Here is a 20257-nt window from a genome sequence, read left to right on the forward strand (position 1 = left end):
TTTCTACTTTGAAAAGTTCCAGCTCTGGGCGCAGGGCACATGCTCATAACCCTTAGTGGAATATAGATAGGGACCACACATCTTGAAGAACCTCCAGTTACAGGTAAGTAATCTCCCCTTCCATGCATGCTGGGCAATGTGTGGAGGGAACAAGGACTAGTTCTTCCCTGGCAGAGTTTAGGACAGTGCTGCTCTTTGAAGTACTAGAAGTATTGAGAATACTTTGTGCCACAATCTGTGCTTAGGACCCTGTCCAGCTGGTAACTGGTGCTATTTAACAATGATTTAACAGTTCCATAATACAATGGCAGATACCTCACATTTTTTCAGTTGAATATTAACTTGTGCTTTGGAAGGAACGATTTTAACAAGGCTTGTCTACACGGCAGAGCAAAGCATGCCAGAGGGTTGCAATTTGTAAAGTGCAATAACATGCTCTCCAACTGCCCTGTGTATACCTTGTTCTAAAAGTCTGAAACAGGACTATATCAACGCGAACCAGGTACCTGAAAGAGTGTCCCAGCTGGGTCTACAGGGGCAATTAGTGCATAACATGTTAGAACACTGTACAAATCACAACTCTCTAGGGAGCTTTGCTGGCGCCATGTAGATAAGTCCCTACTCATACACATTCATGGGTTCTAAATTAACTGAAACCACTCAGGAAAAAGACGTGGACTTTATTGTGGACAGCTCAGTGAAAAGATTTGATCAATGGATTTTGGTGGTTAGAAAAGCAACTGAGATGTTAGAGAGTATTCAGGTATAAAGAATAATACTGCAAACATTATAATGCCATTCTATAAATCACAGATATGGCCTCACATAGAACACTGTTCATGTTGGGTCATGCTGTCTCGAAAAGGATGTAGTACAAATAGAAAAAATCCAGGGAAAAGCAATGAAATTAAATTAAAGGCATGGAAAAATTTCCAGATGAGGAGACACTAAAAATTATTAGGGTTGTGTTTACCAGCCCCTAATATCTGAATATCTTTGTTATCTGAAATTCATATCTGGCCATGTATCTAATGTTCATATCAAAATAGTAACTGTTCTTTTTGAAGCATTCCTCTGAGATCTTCATCTTATCAGAGCTTACTTGTATTAGTATAGAGAAAAAATAAATAAGAGGTGACATAGTGGAGATATGTCAAATAATGAATAGTAAAGAGAGCAATGTCTACTTCTCTCATAATACAAACACAGGGCTGCAAATTGAAAGCAGGATCAAATAAAATACTTTCACGTGATGCATAACTCACCTGTGTCCCTCCTAGAGATCTAATTGCCCTCTTCTGGATCTACAAAAATCTTCCTTTGTATCATCGTTCCATCTGTTCTGTTTCTCTTAGCAGAAAATGAGGAGGAAAGCCAGCGTCATCTGAGCAGGCAGCTCTCTGTGAGCCACTAGCAAGGTCTCTGTGGGACCAGAATTTGGGAATCTCTCCTTTATTCAGTGCTTACTTGAAAATGCAGCTTACTCAGTACCAGCTGGCAGGATGTGAGCACTGTCAAATGAAGCCTGTGGCCAACATATGGGTTGGAGTATGACAACTCCCTTCCAGAGAACCCAAAGTTTTTGGATTCATCTGAATGGAGCCCAAAGCAGTGTATGGTTGGGGTGGAGGAATCTGAGAACATTGTTTACCTGGCTTCAGAGAAACTAGAACTAGCAGACTTCACAGAATGGCATTAGCAATGCACACACCAATTTAAAACACACCAAAACCCGAATTTACTAAATAGTGTAGGAAAATATGAGGCTAAACCCCACAGCAAAGTCCAACGGCAGCTTCCCATCAGTGGCTTCCCACCAGTGGAACCCGTGTTCTTGGCCCAGCCGGTGGGGCAGATCACACAGGATGATAGCCTGGGGGTGGGGAACAACTTGCAGCCGCTCTAAGGGACAACTAACACCCCCATATAGTGTACCCATAACGCAGCCATTTCCTCCCCTCCCCTGGATCCTAAGAATGTGAATCATGTTTCCAGCAGCAAAAAAGACCACAATTTTACTGCAGTGCAGTTCTTGGTAAACACTCCCCACCCCCCATGCTCCAAACTGTATTAATCTCTTGCAGATGAAAAAGTAAGTTGCTTTTTCTATAAATGTCCCTCCATCTGTTTGCTCCTGTGTAAAAGCCTCTCTTTAAAATGTTCTTCAATTTAGAGATCAAACACTGCGGGGGGCAGGGTTAGCTTAATATAAAACAAAAGCATCCCTGGGATTATCTGAGAAACAATTTTTACAGTTCTGTTAGAAACACTTCATCCTGGAAATACGTATAATGTCAGATACTTGTGACAGGTAAACGTTAATTGCAGTCCCATTTAGGGAATAATATTAAATTGGTTGCACATTCTGTCTCCTTTCTTTTCCTTTCCTGTGCAGGGGGTCCTTCCCCCTAGGGTCTCTCTAGCTATTATGTTGTACCTGTAAAAACCAATAAAATTCTTTAATCTCAGAAAGATTGGTTGCACATTGATATGCTCTGAATAAATCATTAGCAGCCGATTGCACAGGGCTTTCTTCAGATCATGGCAACCAATGAGAACCAGGAGCCCAGAGAGACCCAACCATGCTGACACTTGGCTGTGGTCAGCTATGCTCCCAATCTGCCAAAGACATGAGTTACACTTGGTATTCTATCATCTTGCCACGTTCTGCCCAATATATGAACCAGCATAGGATGATTTTCATGGAGAGGCTTTACTAACTTCAACAGTCACCAAAGAAAAATAGTCCGCACCCGTGATGGGTGAAATGTTGTATGTCGTGTAGGGACAGCACGTCTTTCATACTCTCAAATGACAACCAGAACAATTCCTTTCTGGTGCAAACAATTGAATTTGAGTTATTTTCATTGCACATGAGTATTAGCACATGTGTACATGGAATCTATATGTAAATTTTAGGGAGAGACAATGTCACAAAATATAACAGATTTATCAGTAATCCAATCCTGGTGTGACTCTGCTACCACAGAAAAATATAATGAAACCACCACTAACCATGTTGAGGCTTTAGAATTCCTTGCCAAGGAGTTCTGTTGTGATCGGTTGACTTGGTAGTCCATAAATTTGTGTGCCAGTGTTTCCTGAAATCTGCTCCTCTGTGTAATTTCTCTTCCTCTATTCCTTTACATTGGAGAATGAGTGATTTATAAATAATCTTTTGGTAAATGTTAATGTGGAAAAGACTTTGCTATTGAGCCATGAGGTTTGAAAACTTTCTCAGTCAAGAAGATTAATTGCCATATTTTCGATTTGTACAAATACTTTGGGAAACTAAATTATGATGATTTATTCTTTGTATTATGGTAATGTCCAATGGCCCCAATCAGAACAAGATCCTCATTATGCTAGCCCACATGCTGTAATAAACAATAAGATGAGGACAATCCCTGCTTCAAAAAACTTACAAACTCAAAGGACAAAAGGGATACAAGCTAGGAAAGAGGGATACAAGCAAGTGATCAGTCATGAATGACATCAGACGTGTTAGTTGTATTATTTTAAAGCATCATCTTTGTTTATATTATGCTTTTATTTTTTCATTTAACCCTCATTACCTCCTTTGTTTTTCCCCCTCCTGAAAAAAAAATTGTAGGTAGTTGTATTGTCCCCAGCCTTACCAATGCTGTTAACCACTTCCTTAACCACCTACCCAAAAGTCATTCCTGCGCTTTCCCAACACTCATTTGCATAATAGCAGCTACTGAGAGCACTTCCTGATGATGTCACAGGGTGGAAGCAGTCTCATTGGCTAATGGTGTGTTTCCACTAAGCTACCACTGCCATTTCCGCTGTCTTTCCAGGGCAGAAGGGCTTTATCATGTAGCTGCCCTCATGAACCTGGTGTGGTTTTCAGTGATTGCTCAATGCGTGCTTGCAAGAGCTCTGCATTTTTCTGTGGTTGATTCCAACTGGCTGTACATAACAACAAGAGTTTCACAGAGCCCTTCCAAAACTGTCTGGGAAGTTTAGCCCTTAATAGTGCCATCCTGCCACTCTCAGCGATCCACCCACACAGATCTGATTGCAGGATTGGAGTCTTAAACTATAAACTCTTCATGGTAAGGACTGTCTTTATCCAGCACTGGGTTATGCACATGCATAGGACCCCTGCTCCTATAGTCTTGTGTTGATCAGAATTCGAGCAGCTGGGGAATTTTTCAGTAAAACTTTTTTGTCAAACATGTTTGTGAATATGTTTGAGATTTGGACTTTTTGTCCCAATTTGAGGTGCTAATTTTTTTTTTTTTTCAAAATCTGGAAAATATTTAAGGGGTGGATGGGAAAGCAGTTTCCTGCCCAGCTCTAGTAAGAATTGCAGTTTTTGTTTTTTTGGGGGGCGGGGGAGTTTTTTCTAGCTCTCACTATTGTGAAATACCCCTTGAAAGCATGAAGAGAGTATAACCTGCAGCAGTGATCTCTGCCTGCTCTTACCGACGCCCAAGTGCATGCTTAAGTGCTTTGGTTAATCAAGGACTATAACATGAGGAGGACACTGCAGTAAAATGGACCAAAGAGAGAAAAAAATTATCCCCATTATGCTGAGCTGCTAGGAACTTAGCCAACATGAATAAATATTCACAGTCAGGAATACTCAGTATTGCTGGTATGTGCTTTGGATACTGTGCTAGAAATGAATTAAGCATAAAGAATAATTCTTTGCCTTAATTTCTGTTATCTGGATGTCCGGCTAGGTGATTGTCTGTCAGACTGCTAGCCCACTAAGGGATAGATTCTGAACTGTGACACCGCTGTAACTCCACTGATTTCAACTCATGTTGGAATCAACCATTTACTTTAATGGGAGGTGCATTGGGCCCTAGCAAAGCAGCATGACTCCCTATTAAAAGTGAATGTTTCTACAGTTCAGGGTTTTATTTTTTATTCCTCATGACATGCTAGAGAAATAAGAAAGAATCAGAGTGGCTAATTACAGCATGCTGTTGGTTTCAAGATGTTTGTTAACCTAATTCTCCTCCCATCATGCGCCTCTACAGCAGTCCTAGTTCTTCAGTAATGGCTCAATGGATCAGCTTCTTCAAATGTTATGTTCTCTATGTCAAGGAAAGTGAATGTTACCTCTGTTATAGTCAGCAACATGGCTTTTACCATGCAATCATACATATCTGAAATCCACTCATCCAAAACAATACTTCTCTCTGTGGTGACAGCACATATACTTTCACATTCCTTGCAAGTAACAAATTCCTTGCAAGTAAGCATCAATCCAATTTATAAATTATTCCTGGCTTCAATTATTTAGCCAAAATCTGAACATATCTGAAATATGATTGTTTCTGAATGATTTCGGATATGTACAGTTCTGCTATTCTGTGTTCCCTCATATGCACAGTACAGCCCACAAAGACATCGACTAGGGGTTAGGCTAATGAAAGGTATCTAAGATATTGTTCAATCTCGTTTCCTGTTGTAAACATTGTCCCACTATAGAGTAACCTTAAGACATTAGTATTAATAGCATTGCCGTGCCATGTAGTTGTATAGAAATACAATGATACTCTGTTGTTTTATTTCAGTGTGGTGCTCACCTGGGGCATATCTTTGACGATGGGCCTCGTCCAACTGGCAAAAGATATTGCATAAACTCTGCTTCATTATCGTTCGAGCCTATAGATAAGAACAATGCTGGAGAAGGCAGCAGTAGCACCAGTCCTGCCCAAACAGACAAAACAGAGCTGTAGGACAAAGGGCGGTCTGCAGAAAACTCACGGCGTATGAAGAATGTTTTTTCTAACTTGCCTGCTATATTATATCATATTTTTAAATGTATAAAGGCATTCTGCACCATTAGTTTTTTTTTTCTTTGTTGAAATTGAGGCCTTGCCTGCCAATGTATTTTACTATATAATAGGTTCTAAATATTTGTGGACTGACTCTCCTGGTTTTGTTTTTGGAGATTGCTTTGGGGAAGCCTTAAAACAAGAGACTTTAGCCCCATTAGTTATTAATTTCTTCTTCTTGCTTTGTTACTATAGATTTGAATATTTTTCTTTTTCTTTTTTTGTGTGTGTGAAGAAAAGGGGATTGTGGTTATCTTCAGATAACAGAAAACTCTTGAGTGTAATAAAATTCTTGAGACCCAGCACATCTGTGGTTGTTTTGATTTGTGAGGCATGTGGCCTTTGGTCATGTGTATTCAACCATCTCACTGTATCAACCACACCCTGCAAAAACTTGGATTTAGGCAATTCCCTTCCAACTAAAAGTGATGGATGAGATGTAAAGCCCTTCCTTTGGCTAAATTATTGCCAAAATACAAAGGGTGTAGTTGCAGGGACATATATGTTGCATTATAATCAATTTTTCCCCTTGTTGGATGTTGGAATGGAGTATTAAATCAAGCTCAAAACCATTGAGCTTCACTTGTTCAAGGTTCACTGAATATCCTTTGCTTTTTCGTGAGGCCCTGTCTTCTGCAGCTACAACTATTAAAGGGGATTATTTATTTGGGCAGGAACAGGTAGAACTTGTAGAGAATTGAAGTGGATGTGGGTTGACATAGGTGGGCTGTTTGCCCTACCCACGGCAAGCAATCACTACAAGGCATCAGCAGGCTCTGAGGAACCGTGGCACTGCATAATGAAAAGTAATGCCCTTCTGAAATACTCCATTTTTAATTTAAGCTGGCCTGGGCCCATATGGCTTTGAAGGGCCAGGTCTTTTATTATATGTAGTGTGACAGACCCAGACCAATGGGGTACAGGAGTCTGGTAGAGGGCAAATATACTGGTCACTAGATAAGTAGTTTTCTGTTCCCTGAGTGACCAGACCAGGGGCTGCACTAGAGTAATCAGGAACCTGCTAGAACCAGTTAAGGCAGGCAGGCTAATTAGGACACCTGGAGCCAATTAGAAGAAGCTGCTAGAATCAATTAAGGCAGGCTAATCAGGGCTCCTGGGTTTTAAAAGGAGCTCACTTCAGTTTGTCGCGAGAGTGTGAGGAGCTGGGAGCAAGAGGCGCAAGGAGCTGAGAGTGAGAGGGTGTGCTGCTGGAGGACCGAGGAGCACAAGCGTTATCAGACACCAGGAGGAAGGTCCTGTGGTGAGAATAAGGAAGGTGTTTGGAGGAGGCCATGGGGAAGTAGCCCAGGGAGTTGTAGCTGTCATGCAGCTGTTACAGGAGGCACTATAGACAGCTGCAGTCCACAGGGCCCTGGGCTGGAACCCGGAGTAGAGGGCGGGCCCGGGTTCCCCCCAAACCTCCCAACTGACCTGGACTGTGGGTTCTTCCAGAGGGGAAGGCCTCTGGGCTGTTCCCCAACCCACATGGTGAATCTCTGAGGCAAGAAAATCCGCCAATAAGCGCAGGACCCACCAAGATAGAGGAGGAACTTTGTCACTCTGGTATCAGGAGTGGGATCTTGGAGTGCAGCGCGGCGGAAGAAGGTGATTTAAAAAAAAACAAAAACAAATAAAAAGGTTTATTTTTTTTCCCAACAATGGATGACGTAGTGCGGGCACTGATACAAGCTATGGCGGCCCAGCAGGAGGCTACCCGTGTCCAGGCAGCCTCCCAACAGGAGGCAGTGCGGCTGCAGCAAGAGACTAATCGCCTGCTGATGGACCAGGCTGCTCAAGACCGAGCTATGCTGCGGGAACCGGTAAAGCAGGTAAAGTCCCTTACAGAGCTGAATCGCGGCCAGGATGGGACGCGGTTCATACGGGCCAGCCATTGGCTGCAGAAAATGACACGGGAGGATGATGTAGAGGCATATCTTCTGGCCTTTGAGAGGACAGCCCTACGGGAGGCCTGGCCTCGAGATCAGTGATCTGGCATCCTTGCCCCATTCCTGTATGGGGAGGCCCAGAAGGCCTACCATGATCTGCCTGAAGAGGCTGCGGCAGACTACCCCCAGCTGAAAGCAGAGATCCTGGCCAGATCTGGGGTAACGACAGCAGTGCGGGCCCAGCAGTATCACGGTTGGAGGTACCAGGAAGACAAAACTCCACGGTCCCAATTGTATGACCTCATCCATCTCGCACGAAAGTGGTTGCAGAGTCCGGAAGAGATACTAGCGGTTCTGGTCATCGACCTATACATGAGGAGACTACCACCAGACCTTCGTGCCTGGGTAAGCCAGAACAAACCCTCCACCTATGACTAGGTTGTTGCCCTGGTAGAGAGGCGAAGGACAGCGAGGGAGCTGACCCAACCAGTTAAGGAAGAGGCACCCCAGGTTAAACTAGCAGCACCAAGCCCTAAAGTTCGGGTGACTGGGCCACCAGGAGGGCCCAGGTGGAAAAAGAGAGAGGCTGAAAGCCCATCAGAGGCCACAAAGAGTCGGAGCACTGAGGGAGAAGAGGATTGTGATGTTAGACTGCCCAAACCAAGAGACCGGGGAACGCCTACGGCTCCATACAGATGTTATGACTGCGGGGAGTGGGGACACGTAGCTGCACAGTGTCCCAATGCTGAGGAGCCTATGCAGTGTAACCTGGGGAACTGGGCAGATCCATGCTCCCTAATCCACCTTGTGCGGGTCTCACTAACCCCACATATGTATACCAGACCAGTGAAACTAAATGGGGTAGGGACCATGGAACTGCTTGAATCGGGGTGTGCTATCACACTTATCTCAGGGAAGCTCGTGAAGCGTAGTCAGCTGCTGCAGGCTAAACGTATGGGGATAACATGTGTCCATTGGACAGTTAGTTACTACCCCACCATCCCAGTAAAAATCGAGATCCAAGGGAACACTACTGAGGTAGCAGCAGGTGTAGTCCCTAAACTCCCATACCCGCTGCTCATAGGGAGGGACTTCCCAGGGTTTGGAAACTTACTCCCAGTAGGGGGATTGGAGAAAGATGGGGACCCTAAAATTGGTGAGGCATCCACAGCAGACTGTCAACCCCCAATCGTCTCTGAAATATCCAGATTTGTTCTCCACTCCCAGACAGGGTAGAAAGACAAAAAGGGAAAGAAGGGCAGCTAAGGTCTTGGGAACCCGAATACTGATCCAAAGCCAGAGGGTCGTTCTTGTAGGTAGGCGGACCCGCGCAGCTGAAAAGGAGGCCACGCAGGAGGGAGAAGCACCTGAGTCTGACCCCCACCCTAATGCTTCTGAACCAGTAGAGACAACAGAGACTGGGCTCCTATATCTTGGGCAAATTAGCCCCGGGAGAGGAAATTTTGGACGGGACCAGGCAGAAGACCCAAGGTATAACAACATTAGGAAAGCGGTGACTGAAATAGATGGGGGTCCCCGTGGAAGGAAAAACCCAGGGACCAGGACCCTACTTCATAATGAAGAAGGATTTCTTATACCGGGTTGCACCAGAACAGGGGCAGAAGGTACAGTAGATCCTAGTACCTCAAAAACACCAGAACGCTGTATTAAGTCTTGCTCATAGTCATCTTTTTGGGGGGCATTTAGGGGTAGAGAAGACCCTGGCATGAGTCCTACGACGGTGCTTCTGGCCCGGAGTACATGAAGAATTGCGGAGCTACTGTGCCTCCTGCCCGGAGTGTCAGCTGCACAGTCCCCGCCCCCACTTGAGGGCACCTTTAGTACCCCTTCCCATCATAGAGGTCCCCTTCGAGCAAATAGCCATGGACCTAGTGGGACCCCTGGAGAAGATGGCTCGGGGCCACCAATATATACTTGTTGGTTTGGACTATGCTACTCGCTACACAGAAGCTGCCCCCCTGCGGAACACGGCCTCTGAAACTATAGTCAAAGAGCTGGTGGGGATCTTTGCCCGAATGTGGCTACTGAAGGAGATATTAACTGACCAAGGAACCCCATTTATGTTGAAGCTAATGAAGGACCTCTGTACGCTGCTCCATATACATACCCTGAGAACTTCCGCAGACTGATGGGTTGGTAGAAAGGTTTAACTGAACCCTCAAGGCTATGATAAGGAAGATGGTAAGTCAGGATGGGAAGGATTGGGACACCCTACTACCCTACCTTATGTTCGCTATCCGGGAGGTACCACAGGCCTCAACTGGGTTTTCCCCCTTCGAGTTATTATACGGGCGTCACCCCTGTGGCATACTAGATATCGCCAAAGAGATCTGGGAAGAGGAACCCATTGAGGGGAGAAATATAATAGAGCATGTAATGCAAATGCGAGACCGGATAGCCCGGGTTACCCCTATTGTACGGGAACATTTGGAGAAGGCACAGGAGGCCCAGCGAACTCATTACAATCGCCGGGCAAAAGTGCGACAGTTCCAACCAGGGGATCGGGTTATGGTGTTGGTACACACGGCAGAAAGCAAGCTTCTGGCCCAATGGCAGGGGCCCTATGAGGTGGTTGAACCCATGGGGGAAGTAACCTACAAGATGCGGCAGCCAGGACGCAGAAAACAAGAACAGATTTATCACGTTAACCTTCTGAAAGCCTGGCATGCACAAGAGGCATGCACAACGGTCCAAAAAGACCTAACCCAGGAAAACAAGCCTTCCAAACAGGTGAGAGTGTCTCCTGATTTAACACCAGACCGGAACCAAGATGTGTTCTCGACAAAACCGGGTTGAACAACCGAGACATATCACCACATCGTCACGAACCCTGAGGCCAGAGTAACAATGAGGCCCTATCGGGTGCCAGCAGCAAAAAGGGAGGAAATAAAAGCAGAAGTAAAAAAAATGCTGGAGTTGGGGATCATTGAAGAATCCCAGTCAGTGGTCCAGTCCAATCGTGCTGGTGCCCTAACCTGATGGCACCACAAGATTTTGCAACGACTTCTGGCATCTAAACGAAGTATCCCAGTTCGACGCGTACCCCATACCTCTCATAGATGAGCTAGTGGACCGTCTGGGTAATGCCCGGTACTTGATTACCCTAGACTTGACAAAGGGTTACTGGCAGATTCCCCTTGCAGAAGACGCAAAGGAAAAGACTGCGTTCTCTACACCAGAGGGTCTTTTTCAATATACTGTCCTCCCTTTTGGACTACATGGGGCCCCAGCTATCTTCCAGCTCTTCATGGACAAGCTATTACGCCCGCATAACAGTTATGCTGCTGCCTACTTTTGGATGATGTGGTCATTCATACCCCAGACTGGGTAACCCACCTGGAGAAGGTGGAGGCAGTCCTCGATACCTTCAGGCGAGCTAGCCTTACAGCAAACCCTGCCAAATGCACTGTAGGTTTACAGAGGCCAAATATCTTGGCTACATTGTGGGAAAAGGTCTGGTAAAACCCCAAGTGAACAAATTAGAGGCCATCCAAAATTGGCCCCGACCAAGTCGCAAGAAACAAGTCCGGGCGTTCCTAGGTGTGGTGGGGTATTACCGACGATTTATCCCCCACTTTGCCACAAGGGCAAGCCCCCTGACAGACCTAGTGAAAGCCCGTGGACCTGATCTGGTGAGATGGTCTGACGCAACAGAGGAAGCATTCACAGACCTACGGATTGCCCTCTGCAGTAACCCCGTCCTGATAGCCCCTGGTTTCACCAAGGAGTTTATCCTGCAGACGGATGCATCGGAAGTAGGGTTGGGGGCCGTTCTATCACAGATAGTCAGGGAGGAGGAACACCCAATTCTATACCTCAGTCGGAAACTCCTTCCAAGGGAACAAAAATATGCAGTGGTGGAGAGAGAATGCCTCACTGTAAAATGGGCCATGGAAACATTGCACTACTACCTGCTCGGGTGCAGATTTGTCCTCGTGACCGACCATGCCCCTCTTCAATGGATGCAGCTGAACAAGGAGAAGAACACAAGGGTGACCAGATGGTTCTTATCCCTCCAACCTTTCCAGTTGTGTGTGCAACACAGAGCAGGGAGCCGTCATGGCAACGCCGATGGCTTGTCACGTGTGCACTGTCTGGCGTCCCAAGCTGCCCAACCCCTTGGCATTGAGCATGGGGGAGGGATATGTGACAGACCCAGACCAGTGGGGTACCGGAGTCTGGTAGAGGGCAAATATACTGGTCACTGGATAAGTAGTTTTCTGTTCCCTGAGTGACCAGACCAGGGGCTGCACTAGAGTAATCAGGAACCTGCTAGAACCAGATAAGGCAGGCAGGCTAATTAGGACACCTGGAGCCAATTAAGAAGAAGCTGCTAGAATCAATTAAGGCAGGCTAATCAGGGCACCTGGGTTTTAAAAGGAGCTCACTTCAGTTTGTGGTGTGAGTGTGAGGAGCTGGGAGCAAGAGGCACAAGGAGCTGAGAGTGAGAGGGTGTGCTGCTGGAGGACTGAGGAGCACAAGCATTATCAGACACCAGGAGGAAGGTCCTGTGGTGAGAATAAGGAAGGTGTTTGGAGGAGGCCATGGGGAAGTAGCCCAGGGAGTTGTAGCTGTCATGCAGCTGTTATAGGAGGCACTATAGACAGCTGCAGTCCACAGGGCCCTGGGCTGGAACCCGGAGTAGAGGGCAGGCCTGGGTTCCTCCCAAACCTCCCAATTGATTTGGACTGTTCCCCAACCCACATGATGAATCTCTGAGGCAAGAAAATCCGCCAATAAGTGCAGGACCTACCAAGATAGAGGAGGAACTTTGTCACAGTAGCTATGGTGAGGAATGTGGGTGGGGAGGTGGATGTAACAAATGAGCATGAAAAAGCCTGGCAAAAAGCCAGACTATTCCCTTATTGAGAAAAGTTGCTGGTTTCACCTGGCAAGAAGTTTTCCACAACTGCTCTTAGCATTTAGTTTAGTAGCATATGGATATAATTGCGAGTAATAAGGTTTTCTAAGCTTTAGTGATACAGTATTATCTAATATCACTTTGCCTTGAAATGTTCAGTGACCAATCAGATCAAGTAATCCCTTTGTGAGTATCCTGTTATGATTGACATTGGGTCCAATCCTATTCCCGCTGGGAACAAAATTCCCCTTGATTTTAGTGGAAGCACGATTGAGCCTATTATATCAGTAAAACCGAACATACCACCTGAAATGTAGAGGATGGCTGCACTTTGAGCTCGGGTGGCTCCCAGCTCCATGAGACGTACACGCAATAGCTCTGTTTGTTTGCTAAAAAGAGAGTGTAATTGTGGCAGCACACTTGAAGGGAGGGGCTACCCACCGCAAGTCTGCACTTAGCACCTTGTCCGGGTTCATACTCAGGGCTTGCATTGCAGTGGCTGCGCTCTATTTTTAGCATGCTAGCTCAATACCAATGGGAATCACACCCCCAGCTTGAAGTGTAGACACAGTCGCCCTTTATTTTAAAAACAGCCTCTGTAAAAGCGTATGAAAATATGAGAATTGCCCTGTTAGCTCTACTACAAAAGTAGGGAGGCAGCATAAAATGCTTTAAAGTAAAATTAATACACCTCTACCTCGATATAACGCTGTCCTCAGGAGCCAAAAAATCTTACCGCGTTATAGGTGAAACCGCGTTATATTGAACTTGCTTTGATCCACCGGAGTGCTAGGCCTGCCCCCCCAGAGCACTGCTTTACCGCGTTCTATCCGAATTCGTGTTCTATCGGATCGCGTTATATCGGGGTAGAGGTGTACAAATAAAGATGCTAAATATTTAGGGTTAGATTGTTCAATCCTAACATTACCGAGCCGCTACTCGAGAGTAGTCCCACTGATGTAGTGTAAACAATTACTCACTGAAGTAGGGAAAGGTTGCACAAGCTAGGCCTTAGTGTATAAAGGCAGTCAAGCTTTCCGGGGTCCCATTATTCTTTAACAATTTCTTACAGAAGGGCTGTTTTTATTCCTTACCTTCGTTTGAAGAGAAGTAAGTTTTCTCCTACCACATTTTCTGACATAAACGTAAAAAATGCAACATCTATAAAAATGTGGTGCATACATGTGGTTTAATTTCAGATTGCTGTTGGATTTGTTATCAAATTTCAGTGTATTTCTGTCTTATGTTAGAGAAATATATTACTAAATCTTCAGTGAGCAATAATGTCAGCTGTCCTACAGTAGATTTATTTTTGCAGGATATGGAATGCAATGAACTGAATCAATATGGTGAGGTGTATGTGATCTGTGGGAATTACACCGTTTAACATAGGAAATTCATTGTTCTCTCTCTGCACCACAGCACAGTGCAACGTAAGTGCTATTAGAAGATGCCAGCATTGGCTGGTATTAAAAAATCCAAATTTAGGTCAGTCTGTCTGTGGTCATGACACAAGGATCTTAGGAGTTGAGCACAATGTCTAATGTAACAAGTGAGCATTTCTATCTGGTTAAGCTTTGCACTGTCTCGATGCTTATATGTACTGAAAGCAAATGATGCTGAAATAGAAAGCTATCTTTTATAATATCCTCTCTATATTGCAACTTGGATGTTCAATTAGAATAACTTTTTTAATATTATGTAAAAGGTACGCATACATATTATAGATATCCAATGATCATTTCACCCTTTGGTACCTTTTAATAACTAAAACCTTTTCTCAGAACAGTTCAATACTTTTAAGAAATCATATATACATTTTTCAATGAAAATTTCTTTTCATATATTTATCATATATGACTATACAATAAAATTACTTTCTGAATAAACACTGTTCTGTTTTCTTTCCTAAGTGTGTCTGTTTTTGCCATGGGTTCATCTGCTCTCAACTGCAGCCAATCCTAAGGTGCTTCCTTTATCCTGGTCCCCTTACTGACAGTCTGCATTTTGTGTATTCTATATATATCCAACTTTTTATCACAAGCAGCTTTCTATAGTAGGGGCCTAAGCAGTATAGTGTACTCTGATTCCCTTCATGCAACAGTCCCTGGGAAAGTATTTGAGAGATCCAGATATAATTGAGGGGAGAGAAACATTTACATAAGTGCTCAATCTTCACCTTAGCAAAAATCTTCAGCCACTTTCGTGTGTTTTCATGTGTAGTGTCGGACTGTGGGGAGTTCTATGCGGATAGCACTTTGCAAATTATAAGAGTTATACCATGCCAGTGCATAGACTGCAGCTGAACAATTTGGCTGAAAACTTGCATTTTGTTAAGGATTCGTCTCTAGGGAAACAGGTTTGGAATGCCTCATTGTTCACAGATTAACTCAGTTTGATAAATCAACTCTACAAAAAGTTTTACAAAAATGGGGGGTGGGGGGAGAGAAAAGCTTTCATGTTGTTTTCAGTCCTGCTTTCATGTTTACATTCCTGGGAACCTAAGTGGTATTGGTGCAGTAATTCAGTTGTTAATTTTCTCAAGTATTGCAGGGCATCTAAGGACAATCTGTGTGACAATCAATTAGAATGTCAGGTGACATTCTGAGGACTCATTTTGCCACATTAGTATACTCTATCCCCTCCCCATTCTGTCTCCTTTCATAACTGAGATCATTTGATGCTTCTGGGACTGATAATACTGACTAAAATGTGACATGGGGCCAGCTTCTCTCTCATGTTCTGATTGTTTTGTACTGCACTGCTGCTATAATCTGACCCTAACACCAGTGTATCCCAGTCAGTGCAAGGAAGATCCTCTAGTCTAGTGGCTTAGAGCTGGTGTAGAGACTCTTACACCCTTCCCTGCTGATGGCATAGCAGAGGAAAGGGGGAATGACGAGGGTACACCAGCATTTCATATCAATCCCTAGCTACAGTTTTGGCTCCTTGGGGGCCATTAGACTGCTCTAACTTGACCCAGAGGGATGGACCCCACATGCTGGACCCATGGAGGGTAGAGATGATCTTGAAGCTTGCACCCCCGGTCACAAGGTTGCACTGTTTGCAGTTTGGTTGTAGATGAGGTTGTGACTGATAACATGGGCAGGCTTGGCGCAAACTTCCCCTTGTAACTCTGCCAATAAACATCAGTCAGGACCTGCAATATTCCTGTTGTTCTGGTCCTTGGCCTCTCATGCGTCAGCTATCAAACTATGCCCAATTGTGTCATAGTTTTGTAATAACAAAAATTATCCACAAGGGAAGGGAACGAGACTGTCACATTAATTTTTTTACTAGAACTGGACCCAGATCTCCAGAGATATTGCTAATGGATGTGCTTCTGTTCCCACTGCAGTCTACGAGAGTTTGCTATTGACCATTAACCTGAGGTTGTAATAGTGCCTTCCACCCAGAAAACTCCACATGCTATTAACAGATATTACATAACGAAGGGCTAAGTGGTGCTCTGGGTTAGTGAGCTAGACTTTTATCTCTAGTTTCAGTGAGATGTAGTATTCTTTACTCCCTGTTCAAAAATGGTATTCGTGAACTGTTAGCTGCCAGGTTTCAATATAGAGGTAGCTCCGTTTTTGTAGTGGGGAAAGGGAGTCATTGATCTCACATTTATATGACTTTCATGACTCCCAAAGCTCTTTTCAAATATGAGAATCTGATTTTATTTTATATTTATATATATTATTTAAAATGTAGGATCAGATGCGTAAAGTGTGTGAGAAATCACTTACAATGGGGGGCCTTAATATAGCAAGTAAAGTATGCATTCAAGAAACTATTCAGTAGATGTAGCATTGGTATCTATATTTCCATAGCAGAGTCATTTAAAAGAAAGCAACAGAGGGTCCTGTGGCACCTTTGAGACTAACAGAAGTATTGGGAGCATAAGCTTTCGTGGGTAAGATCCTCACTTCTTGCATCTGAAGAAGTGAGGTTCTTACCCAAGAAAGCTTATGCTCCCAATACTTCTGTTAGTCTCAAAGGTGCCACAGGACCCTCTGTTGCTTTTTACAGATTCAGACTAACACGGCTACCCCTCTGATATTTAAAAGAAAGAGAGAGTGAGGTGATGCGGGTGAATAAACTGAACTTGCAGCTGCATATGTAAAATGATCTGTTAGTGATGTTTTCATAGAAGCTTTGTGATCCATCAGGATAAAGGGCAATATATAAAAGTAAGGCCCTACTCCCGTTGACTTAATATAATACCATAATAATAATAGGAATCACTTTATCTGCACCTGAAATGCAGCCACCAGTCAGGTGACTTGGGGAAGCTATTTGATAAGGTCCAACAAGATTCCTTGCCGCTTTAGGACAGGGAGTGAGGAATATAATGCCCATCTCAAACTATAGATAAAAGTCTAGCTTGCTATCCCATGGCACCAGCAAGCATCTGTCTCTTTTTTCACCAAATGATGGTTTTTTGCTGCATAAATTTTTAACATGTATATTGCAGTAGCACCTGAAGGATACGCCTGTTATGCTAAGTGCTGTACCATAGACATAGACTGACTTCTGTATTGAGGAGGGGGAGCAAATTCTGCAGCTGCCTGAAGCTTGCAGTTTGGGGGGCAGCCTATGCCCATGTGCTGTACAAACATAAATGTGGATGCTGATGCTATATCTCCTTGTGACTGCTGGAGGCCTCGCGGTTGTACCACACTCCACCCCAGGAAAGGAGCAGTGAAGGTGTGTGACGGGTTGGATCACAGAAACCCCCTGGGGAGCTGCCACCAGATGTGCAAAGACTACCCCTGCTTCTGCTTTCCCTGCCAGCTCAGGACTCCAGCACCCTGTCTTGCTGAGCCAGCCACTCCTGTTTGGCTCCAGACACAGATCCAGGGTCTGAATCTCCTGTCCCAAAGCTGCAAGTTTACCTGAAAACAGCTCACAGTCGTGTGCTTGTCTTTAGCACTCAGATGCCCAACTCCCAATGGGGTCTAAACCCAGATAAATCCGTTTTACCCTGCATAAAGCTTATGCAGGGCAAACTCATAAATTGTTCGCCCTCTATAACACTGATAGAGAGATATGCACAGTTGTTTGCTCCCCCAGGTATTAATACATACTCCAAGTGAATTACTAAATAGAAAGTGATTTTATTAAATGCAGACAGTAGGATTTAAGTGGTTCAAAGTAGTAACAGACAGAACAAAGTAAGTCACCAAGCAAAATAAAATAAAATGCGCAGATCTATGCCTAATCAAACTGAATACAGATAATTTCCTCACCAGTTCCAGAATGCTCCCTTTTACAGGCTAATCTCCTTTTAGCCTGGGTCCAGCTATCACTCACACCCCCTGTAGTTACTGTCCTTTGTTTCAGTCTCCTTCAAGTATCCTGGGGGGGGAGGGTGGAGAGGCTCCTTCTTTAGCCAGCTGAAGACCAAATGGAGGGGTCTCCCACAGGTTTAAGTAGACTCTCTCTTGTGGGTGGAGACCCCCCTCCTCCCTCCTATGCAAAGCCCAGCTCCAAGATGGAGTTTTGGAGTCACCTGGGCAAGTCACATGCCCCTGCATGACTCAGTCTTTGCAGGCCGACGCCATTGTCCACATGGCATCTTGCATGTCTCCAGGAAGACTTCTCATGTGGATTGGAGCATTCCAAGATGCATTGTTCCCTAAGTGTCTCCTGATCAGGTACTTAACCTGGTGAATTCCTTCCTAAAGAAGCTGACCAAATGCCTCACAAAGCTTACTTAGAAATCAGGCAAGCATACAGCCCATATTCTTAACCTCGAGTAGAAAATGATATATATGTACAAATAGGATGAATAGATATAGTAGATCATAACCCTTACGGAGATATGTTACATGGCACAGGCAGCACAAAACATATTCCAGTTATGTCATACATACATTTATAAGCACCCTCTCCCCATAAAGCCTTATGGGGTACACTGTCACAAGGTGGATCCTCCAGACTTGCCTAGAAAGGCTGCAAGGAAGCAGCCAGTTAGAGCACAGCATAAAAAGAGCTGCAGGGGCTGAGTAGAGCAGTTGCTGGCTGGGACCAGGAAGGGCTGGAAGATGGTGAAACTCTCCAGGCAAAGAGGCTGCGGGGAGACCCTGGTCAAGCAGGGGTAGGACAGAGAAACTCACCAGTCAAGGAGACTTGGGAGAGATCCTGCTCAAACAGGGAACAGACTGGGAGAACCCAGGGACTGTAACCCTTAGGTAACGTCTGAAGGTGATGGGACCAAGTGGGAAGCACCCCGGGAATGCAGCAGCAGCAGCAACTATTAAAGGGAAGGAGTAGGTGGCTGCTGTTTATAGGGTCCATGGATTGGGATCTGGACTAATGAGTGGGCCCAGGTCCACCCACCAACCACTGGGGAAGTGACCTACGCCCTGAGAAGGGGATAAAACTCTATACTAAAAGCCTGAGAAAGGGGCTGGAATTTAAACAGGCCCGGAGATGGTGCTGAAGACCTTGAAGAGGGCCAACCCTATGTTACCCGGGAAGGGGTTCACCCATTGTGGCCTCTGTGACTTAGCTGGAGGAGTGAGCCATTGAAGACCCACCTGATGAGGTCAACACCCTACAGGGGGTGCCAGGAGAAAAAGAAAATTGCAGCGCCACTCCCAACCAATAGGAGGCATTCACCAGAGTTCAGTACACCCCTTCACACTGCTTAATAGTTATTTACTTACTGTATGAAAGAGCCTCTTTCTTAATTCACTGGATCTAGTTCTATAGAGCTTCCACTCTTGGTGCACCCAGTGGCTTCAATAAGACTTTGGCATGCAGAGCAGCCATGAGATCAGGTCCCAGCTGCCCTTTCCTTGTGTAACATAAATGTTCTTTACATTCATTTTATTTTTCCAATTTGTAATAAAATGCCTGCAATAAAAGTTAAAAATCAATTCTAGTCTCCTTTAGCTAATAAAGATAATGAAATAGTGCCCTCTCACATCCCATTCTAAAGCAATGTTTTCCATAAACATAAGAATGAAAATAAAGCTAGTATCCGTTTCTTAAAAAACAACGTCAATATGATCCAGATCATTGTGTGATAAGATTGGCACCATGAACGAATGCACAGGCTTCCCAATGCACTACAACAAGGTTGAAATGCTGCTTAGGTCAGTGGGGAAGTCGAATTAATATTTGTTAAGTTTATTTACTATTAAAATGATGCCTTCTACAGAGCTCACAATAAACCTGCAAAATATCTGACTCAGCATTTTGTGTCGCTGAGTGGGAATGATGTGTGTTACATTTTGACCTTGTTTTCCCCTGTTATAATAAAATAGATCTATAGGCATGTTCAGTAAGTCTCTTCCGATCAAGTATCTGGTAATAATTGACTATAGTATTATTTTCATAATACATTTTTAAAATAAATGAAAGTAATATTTTTATCCAAGATGTTTCACTGTCAATGAAATTGTGAAAGACAGAAAACTTACAGACAGTGCAGACTTAAGTCTTTCTGTAGTCCTTATAGCGGCAACCAATCCAGTAAAAAGTATTGAACTCCCTAAGCAATAAGGCCCCCATCATGTGAAGGCTTACACTTGTGTATGTGTTTTCAGGCTCAGGACCCAACCGTTCAAATTGAGCAGAAATAATATATTCGGGTGTGGCTAATTGCAAACCTGAATTTTTCTATGGAAAATCCACAGAATTTCTAGCATTTCTGGTTC

At 44.4% G+C, this 20257-nt stretch overlaps 1 protein-coding gene across 5 annotated transcripts in view; it reads left to right on the forward strand.

Annotated features, from left to right (window-relative positions):
* MSRB3 (methionine sulfoxide reductase B3) overlaps positions 1-6124 on the forward strand; it is a 141539-nt gene extending 135415 nt beyond the window's left edge. For all 5 annotated transcript variants that reach the window (XM_034770673.1, XM_034770683.1, XM_034770705.1 and 2 more), the window contains one exon: positions 5556-6124. In XM_034770673.1, the coding sequence (XP_034626564.1) occupies positions 5556-5720 (165 nt within the window). In that variant the 3' untranslated portion in view covers positions 5721-6124. The remainder of the gene's footprint in view (positions 1-5555) is intronic.
* The last annotated feature ends 14133 nt before the right edge of the window (positions 6125-20257 follow it).

The sequence above is a fragment of the Trachemys scripta genome, chromosome 1 (assembly GCF_013100865.1).
Source record: "Trachemys scripta elegans isolate TJP31775 chromosome 1, CAS_Tse_1.0, whole genome shotgun sequence".
Taxonomy (NCBI): Eukaryota; Metazoa; Chordata; order Testudines; family Emydidae; genus Trachemys; species Trachemys scripta.